The sequence below is a fragment of the Melanaphis sacchari genome, unplaced genomic scaffold (assembly GCF_002803265.2).
Source record: "Melanaphis sacchari strain LSU unplaced genomic scaffold, SCAv2.0 Contig0_pilon_pilon, whole genome shotgun sequence".
In the NCBI taxonomy this organism is placed as follows: domain Eukaryota; kingdom Metazoa; phylum Arthropoda; class Insecta; order Hemiptera; family Aphididae; genus Melanaphis; species Melanaphis sacchari.
The window spans coordinates 1,731,338-1,740,905 of record NW_020270366.1 but is presented as its reverse complement, the minus strand read 5'-3'; the positions used below and the strand labels follow the sequence as shown (position 1 = coordinate 1,740,905).

The following is a 9,568-nucleotide window of genomic DNA, read 5'->3' as shown; positions in this document are numbered from 1 at the left end:
AAGACTACAACAAATATCAGATTGACGACTCTCCCATGATTGGTGTAAGTTAAAATCGTACGAGAGGTGACGTATTATTGTGTATGGTCTCACTAAATTGAATCGATAATTGAATTGTTTGCTGATAACATATTCTATTTGTTTTCATGTTGTTCTTAGGCAATTATATTATAATTTAAATTTTATAATAATTAAAAAATGTAATAAATATATTAAATTACTCTATGAAATATTAATACATTTTTATTTATTAATATTTTAAATGCAAATCCAAAACTACAAAAATTATTATGATTAACCTAACCGCTATACAAAACATGAATATACTCGATTCCTACACACGAAACATACTACACGAGGGTACGGAAATTTTAACTATACTAATTATTATTTTAAAACTATAACAGTCTAAAAATAATAATATAATTAATATAAAGAAACAATTTAATGAATATTGTATCATCAAAAAAAAATAATAATGTAAATACAAACCACAAATACGAACTAAAAGAGAATATAAAAAAATTAAAAATTAAATTAGGTAATACAAAGGTGTATATACATTTAATACAAATTTAAAAAAAAAATGAATACTTTCTGAGTCCTCAGATTATCTTGGAAGCTTAACAGTATCATGAAAAGTGTTTAAATTGAATAAAAAAAATTATATTAAGTCTTCAGCAGCACACCAACTTTATGAACTTCATTCAAATAGAAGAAACATTAGAGCCAACGGGAAATAATATCAATACAAAACCAGTCATTAAAAATGCAAATATCAATATTCGTGGGTCAACTGCCAAAAGAATCGATCTAATTTGGTCCAATATTTCTGTAAATAAAAACATACAAATACATAATTAAGTTTAATTTATATCCACATTTAAATAAATATAATTTATAGCATATTACATAATTATCATTAAATTTTAAGTCGATACCACTTGACCATTAAACAATAAGTGTAAATAGGTGCATGATATAATAGATAACATTTTAAAATTAATTTATATTTTTTTAAATGTCATAGCGTAAAGTAAAATTCAGAATATTGTTATTCATCATTTAAATATCCAACTTTGGACAGATTTGAAACTTAAATGTCTATAAAAATGTTTTTATATTTTTTTTTTAGATCTAGTATGAATTACTTATGAGCAATATTCTAAAAAATTTTCAAATCTTAAATTAAATAAAAAACTTGAACTTTAAAAATATAAAAAAAAAATTGTATAAAAGTATTTATATAATAAATATTTAAGATATTAATTATATAAATATTATATAATATAATATAATATTTTTATACAGACTAAGAAAAACTTATGTGGGATCTTGCATTTAATTTTGAAATATGTTGACTTAGTGAATAGTTTTTTATCACTTTGAATAGAAAAAAGCTAAAAAAATCAAAGTGTCTGATCCTTAGCTCAGTCAAAATATTTTGAACATTTTAGCATGTATAGAAAATGATAATAAAAATAATTGGTAAAAGTTTAAATTATTTATGTTGGTATGATTTATTTGTTTTTGAATTATAACAAAAATTGTTTAAGCAAAAATTGCTATTTTAAGATGTACATATAAGCAATATTGTAAATAATTGAATTCCAAACACTCATTAAAATTGATGTGTTTGATAATTAAATATGCATGAATTCTCCATTACCATATATGTTTATTGTGTTCACTGGGTATAGACAATAAGACTGTATATCGCAAAAAAGAAAAATATATTTAAAATTATACATAGTATACTCTTTTCAAGAAAATAAATGACTCTGGTGGTGACCAGGCTATGTTGATGGTGCACAAGTTACATGGACCTATTTCCCTTACTTAATTAACCACCAACAGTACATAAAATGAAACACCATGGTCACTTTTGATACTGAGTACATTCAGTCATTGATTATAAATCTAGAATATTTTTTTTTAATACTTATTATTGAAAATAAAATTATGCCACAATATCAAATATATTTAACTTTTACACATTCAAAAAAATGAAGTTTAAATTAAAGTACAAAAAATATATTAGTAAAGTACATACAGCAACAGTAGAGTTATTTTTAAATTTGGGAAGGGGAAGCATCTGATGTGGTATTAAATACTTTAACATGTTTTATCTAATGAATTACATAAAAGAGAAGATTAAACAGTAGTCTTAAACCAAGAATTACGGCCAAACATATACATAATATAATTGTATAATATATACAGTAAACTGGCATTTTTTTTTCAATTGAACTATTAATAGTAAAAATCTCCAAAAGTAAAATACTTGTAAGACAAGAGCAGTTATAAGTAAATTTAAAATTCATACTATATAATTTTTCTATCAAGTGATATCCTTCTGTATGGATTTTTAAAATTGTTTCCACATTTTATACAAAATATAAATATAATTATTATTGGTTATTAGTTATTTTTAAGATAATCATGGCTACTCTAAATTAACTAACTTCAAAATATGCATTCATAATTATTGTTGGATGACTATTCAAAATACACATTGTTATTTTACATTTTTTTTTTAAAAAAAGTACCAATTTCTAATATGACCTTTAAAAGTATCAAAGACAAAATCTAATTTTATGTTTATAAAAATATAATGAATATTTTTAATGTTTTAAATATATAAATGTAAGATTTGTCTATAGTGAGTGATAAATAGAATTCATAGAAAAAACTTAGTAAAAAGTAGAAATATTAAATTAAGATAAAAATAGTAAAATCGAATTGTACTGTGTCTAGATTAAAATAATTATAAAATATTTATCAAAAAATAACTTACGTTTAAAAACTGGATTCACTGGTAACGGAGTTCTGTTACTTAGTAAAATTTTATTCGACTTCAATGTATCCAATAATACTTGACTATTTTTATCCATTGGAGCTATGAATTCAGAATTTAATACTTGCCGATTCCACCAAATTCCTCTCTCCCTATATAATAATTTTAACGACATGTATTTTCTTTTTAACTTAACTTTTTAATAGGTATTTTAAAAAATAAATTATTAATACTTAAGGCTCGGATTTATATGTACTACAAAATTACAAATAATAAAATTAAAAATTGCTAAATATGTTAGTAAAGACCATCTATTTAAAAATAAAAAATATAATTTAGGATTTAAATTCATAAACTAAAAGTTACTGCAATATTTATCATAACATAATATATTAAACAATAATTGAGTAGTACATTTTGAATTTAAATTTCTTATTAATATTAGTGGTTTTATTATAATCTATATTTTTATCATCTCAAAACTGTAAATACAAATTTTAATGAAATTACTTAAAAAAATAGAAAAACGTGTAACAAAAAGATCAAATTTAATCTTAAAATTTTAAAATATGTTTTAAAAACTATAGAATTATGAAATATACTTTAAATGAATCCATATTTTCATGAAACAGTTTAAACAAACGCTTATTTAGTATAAAATTGATCAATAAAAATATCAAAAAACATAAATTAGAGCTTTATTTAAAATTAACATAATAATATATAATTTTTTTTTAAATTTTTAAACTGAATTATTGTTTTTATTTTTTTTTAACCCATCGTTGGTGACGCTATGAGTATTTCGCTCACACATTTAGTATTTTTAGAACCATTGGTTTATATTTCATTCGATTTTGACAATATTATACAAATGCTTCATTGAGTTATTTTCACAAAAATAAATACGGAAAAACATTAAATGTTATAAATAAACTAACTAAGTTATTGAAGTTCAATGTTGCCGTACATGTAATAATAACGTATATGTTAGCGTTGTGCTCGTACGTCACTGATCGCATTACCATATAATCTAATTATTTTATTATTATATTATTATATTATTTTATTATTATCTCATTATATTGTTTTATTATTATGCTTTAGCAATTCAATATTGATATTTTATCAATTCCGGGATATATAAATTTGTAGGCTCATACGTGTATTTTAATAGGTGAGTATTTCGCTAACACATCACAAAATGGTGTTATAAAAATAACGTCACCAACAACGGGTTAATAATATGAATCATTATTATTCTATACTAAATTTAAAATTTCAGATTTTAATAATTTAAAACTATATTATACATATTCTAATATATTAAACTTACCTTTGTAGCTTTGACGAAAACTGATATTTATACAAAGATACTTTAACAAACTTAGGTGGATTTTTACCAAATGGTAATTGATTGGTGTTTAATAATGAGAGTACTTCTTTTTGATTATTTAACAAGCGATACAAAACACTCATAAGCCATGGATTTTGAGCTGGTAAAGAATGAGCAGCAAAATATAATTGGCGATCAAGTAATGGCTTATAAGGAGCTGAAAATAATATCAAGTTATAATTTGGATAAAAATTAAAATAAAGTATCAATTTTAAATGAAATACAAACCAATAATTGGTGGTGTAACATTTACATTGCCAGGTTTGTATAAGAACTGATATTCATACCATGGTCCTTTTATATCACTAGCTCCTTGTATTATAATTTCTTTACGGTTTTCAAAATTGACGAGTTCTTTAGGTGGTAAATAAGAGTTACTAATTTTATAAGGAGCTAATTTATTGTAAAATAACTTTAAATCCTTTGGAACAGTATTATTAACACTTGGATGAAGAGCAGAAAAATTGACTGAACTCAAGGAGAATATACCCAAACAAATGGATACATACAATGTTGATGTTATTAAAGCTGAAAAGGAACCATCAGTTTTATTCTTTAAAGGTAGAGACGAATAGAGTGCCTTTAAACATTCAAAAACGAATGAACCTAATGCAAAATAAGCAATAAATGGCAAACTTTTGCTTAACACCGAATTGAATTGTTGCTGTGTAAATGCTGAAAAAAAATCAATTATATAATTAAAAAATGTATTTTTAAACAATATTATTAAAAGTTTACCTATTGTGAAATCTGGTGTATTTGCTGGAGTAATGCGGAAATTATACCACATAGGGAAAACAGCTATTAGTATGCTAATAACATTGATCGTCATAATTCTTGTGAATACAGTAGAACACCATTGGCGAGTTCTAGCAAGAGCTAATTCTAAAAAAATTGAAAAATTTTGATTTTAATTATGGAATGACAAACAAGCAATAGTTAAGTAACTGTGTATACCTCTATAAAATGTATGGTCATCTAACAATGATAAACTCAAAACAATATATAAAAGATTAAAATAGCTATAATTTCCCGATGCCAAAATGCCAACTTGCATGAATACCTAAAAATATTAATAAAATATGAAAGTTATTTGAATATTACTTTAAAAATTTAATTTATTTTCATAAATACAATAGTTTGATAATTTAACAATATAAATAGTACATACTATTAAATTTATATAATACCTGGATATAAAAGGCCAATTTTTTAATTGAACGAATGGGTACTAAGAACATCAATGGAACCAATAAATCATTAATTTCTGCAAATACTGTAATAGTTTTCAAAAACCAAAATGGAAAATAATGAGCATACCAGGAAATTGCATTTGGTAAAGGCATACTTTCAAAATATTTTGATAAAGCTGAAATAAAATAAAAATATTACATTTGATTTTAATTTTTAATATTCATAAAACTATGTGTTAGTGAAAAATATCAAATCTCAAATCATTTTGACAGACTTTAGTCTTTAAATACTTAAAACTTAACTCTATTCACCAAGAAAATGTGGTTATTTGTGCATACAACTGCAAAAAAGAAGTAGAGAAATAGTTTGATGCAACTAAGTGTTTTGATTTGTATGCAACCACAATCTTTAAGTAAGTAGAGTATATAATCACAAAAATCAATGAAAAATATCTAAAATACCATGTTATAATTAAACAGATCAACCTGTATTATTAAAAATATTTGATGTTACATACCAGTTAAATCATACCAGATAGATGATGACTTTGAACTCATTTTAGCAACACCAGCAGAGAATGCTACTCTAAATAGCAACCATCTCACAAGCCAAAAAGGAATTGAATCATGTGGTAATGATGCAAGTGAGGTTTGTAAACGTAAATTGCGTTTCTTTGAAGGGACTCTTAATTTTTGAAAAGGCAATGGCGCAATCAATATACATAATAATCCTACTTCTAATAGAAGTTCATCACTAAATTAAAAACATTTGATTAGTTAAATTTTTATGACAGCAAAATTGTGTTAATTAATCTCAAATACTTACGCCAAGTCTGACAAAAATATTTGACCAACATTGTACAATGATAAATATGAAATCCAAAGAGAGAAAAATAAAAATTTGTTGCAAACTTTTTGTGTCAAAAACCTTGAAAAACAAATTAATAATAACTTTACATAACAATTACAGTAATTAATACAACTTTTTAACTATTAAAAAATGTACACAAACTAACTTCTTTTATGATTATTAAAGAAAACTAACTAAGTTAAAAACTATTTTTAAACCCATAATAGTATTAAATAAAAACAAATAATGATAAAACTATAGGTATAACAATTAGTTGGATATTAGAACTACAACTGTACCTTCTACAATTATAATTGAGATTCAGTTTATTCCGTTTTAACTCCCTAATTGGAAATTCTTAGAGGATCAATTGTATCTAACATTATAATACAACCCTAAGGCTTCAATTACAGACTTTCAATTATTTTATCATTAAAACCTTTAAAGTTAGAAACTAATGAGAAAATATTCATATCCTTGAAATAATATACAATTTTTTATTCATAGATTTTCTTCAGATAAAAATCATAATGAGTAGACTAGAAAAAGATTATTTCCGTGCTATTGTTATATTCTTGGTTTTGTATCTAGTTTAAAAATCTATGGGTTATACTCTTAAAATATGTTATAACCTGTATACTACTTAAGTTGATATTATTAATAAAAAATACCTTGAAATATCACAAAACATATTTAATACATATATATACTACAGATAAATACACTCATTAAATTATTTTATCCATTCTTCAATATGCATTGTAAGTCCTTAGATAGAGGTTTAATTTTACTGTTCAGAATTTAAAAAGAACCTGAATTATTGCTTTGGTATACAATCAACTTATATGTGTTTCAATACAATAATTTTAGTCTACCTCTAAAATAAATTTTGAAAACATTCAAACGCATTATGTAATCTGTTTTAAATTCTTCAATTCAATAAAAAAATAAGTTTTTAGCTATATTTCTCTCTGTTAAAATTTTTAAAAATACAAGATTTTTATGATTTACATTTTACCATGTGATGATTTTGATTTTAGATGTTTCATGACACTTCAAATAAATTTTCAAAATTATTATTGAAATAAAACTCAATTAATAGATTGTAACGTGCATAGGTATATTTCAAAATCAGTAGTGTAAAATCCCCTTGAAAAATTAAAGTATACAAATACGTTTTTTTAACAATGATAAAATTGTTTACTGAAAGCTCACAGTAAAAATTGTTCATTCATAATATGTACATAAAGTTGCATAACTATTTACACACACAGTTTATTTATATTTTAATAAATTATATGAGATATAAGAATTAATCCAAGATAACTTACCCAAGGAATGCAAAAAAAATTCCTAACAAGCATATTACATCAAACATATACTCAGCATTCAAACCAATTTCAGATGAAAACCATAATAATGTAGGTTTAAAATTGAATTTATCAAATACTTTTGGACTCTCATTAATCAATGTATTTTTTGCTGGTAATACACCATTTTCTCCAAATAGACCTAAAAAATGTAATAAAAAATATTAAAAATGAATAGATTATAATATATATTAATAGTTTTTTTTTTTTTATTGAACTTAAGCTCGGCGACTAGGGCCATTAGCTGTTGTAGGGGTAAGGTTGGTACGGTTGAAAATAAACATGTGTGGCAAGATTTTTAACCACTATAAACCCAGGTGGTCACCTATCTCTGAGCTAGTAGCTGTGGCTGTTACTTACTCCCAGTTGCATTCCGTGACTGGTAGTAGCCAAAGTACTATGCCAAGCCACTTAATTTGTTTGTTACCATTAATAACTATTAACTAACAAAGTATTAAAAATTATTAAGAATATTAAATAAGAATTTAGCATTCAACTGGCAATTTAAAATAAGTACTTTTAAATTTAACTTTCAAGCCAAGTATCATACAGATAAAATTAATTTTAACATGCTGATACAACTATTATATTTAAGTTATTAATAAGTAGGTATGGGAAATATATAACATATAATATAATCATACATATCTCAATTTATAAAGTAAAAACTGATATAAATCTAATTAAATTTATTCTTTGATAAATAATAAATAATGTATGAGTATAGATAGGAAGGTATAAATAATTGATTAAAATATAATACTATCTTGCTTTACTTTTACCAAAGAATAAATTAATTTATCATTTTAACTATAACCAAATGAAACATTTATACAGTGATGCATTTGATTTAGCTTTAATATTTTAAAAATATTAGTTTTTACATGTAACAATAAATGGGAGTATAAAAATAATAATAAAATCTATTAAATATTATGCATACAAATAAATTATTTAAAATATTTAAAGCCTTAAGTACACAATATGATTATATTTAATTTAAATTAATATCCATTTATTATACTTATTATACAAATATTATTTGATGTCATTGAGTATACTTATAATATGTACCTATTATTATTGATTTTGATTTGACACAGATAGGCAGATAGTGTAAACAACAAAATAAATCTGTTGTTACATAAAATCTAGAAATGAGTTAATATTTAGTTTAAAATGTATCAATCCAATGTCATCACAAAAACATTTATTAACACGGTGACATTGAATGACAGTAATAGAAAAATGAAACAGTTTTGGTTCGTATTAATAAAAAATTGTGAGGCGGAGGGCTAGCAAAGTCCAGAGGTCGTGGTGTAAGAACGAAAAGGATAAAATTATCATTAAAAAGGTAATAAATTCTCTAATATGACACCGTCCTCGATTTAAACAAATGGTTGAAACACAAGAGGCCAGTGAAAACGAAACGAGCATGCATGCTAAGATTCGATTAGATAAATACAGAAAAAAAAGGTTACCAGCCGACCGTTGAACCTTATCCCGTACTCACCTGAATTTTGGACGTAAAGTGCGATGAACGCCTGCAAGTAGATGACAGAGACACCTCTCAGGAAAAGATTCCTGGTATACCGTATATACTGCTGCATACTTGCTGCGATAGTCAGTCGGGCAGCAAGTTAACTAAAAGCTTGAGAAAAATTTAATTTTTACACCGTTACACGTCAACGAATCAATATTCAGAAATCATGATCGAATAAGAGCGTTAAACTACCTAAAAAAATTTAAATTGTTGTAATATTACAGACTACAGAGAAGAATCGAAGAAACGGACTACTAAACGCTAATAGTCATTCGCCGGGCGACCCCCATCATATTTATTCATTATCGGTTTTCTTTTGCCTTTAACAACCCGGTGTAGCCACCTTACTGGCACGAAATGTCTCCGGCTTTCGCAGGTGTGGAGCCCGCCGATTGGTTGAACCATAACTGATCACGTTGTGA

The 9,568-nt window shown here is 24.5% G+C and overlaps 1 protein-coding gene across 1 annotated transcript; it reads right to left on the bottom strand.

Moving 5' to 3' along the window:
- Positions 1-225: 225 nt before the first annotated feature.
- LOC112593913 (lipase maturation factor 2-like) lies at positions 226-9,438 on the bottom strand. The gene is made up of 11 exons (XM_025338511.1): positions 9,117-9,438; positions 7,565-7,745; positions 6,210-6,311; positions 5,902-6,137; positions 5,381-5,559; positions 5,148-5,253; positions 4,929-5,075; positions 4,419-4,865; positions 4,131-4,347; positions 2,798-2,949; positions 226-832 (listed from the first exon to the last, which is right to left on the bottom strand). The coding sequence occupies exons 1-11, from the start codon at positions 9,211-9,213 to the stop codon at positions 708-710; spliced, it is 1,989 nt and encodes a 662-aa protein (XP_025194296.1). The 5' UTR covers positions 9,214-9,438; the 3' UTR covers positions 226-707.
- Between the last annotated feature and the right edge of the window lie 130 nt (positions 9,439-9,568).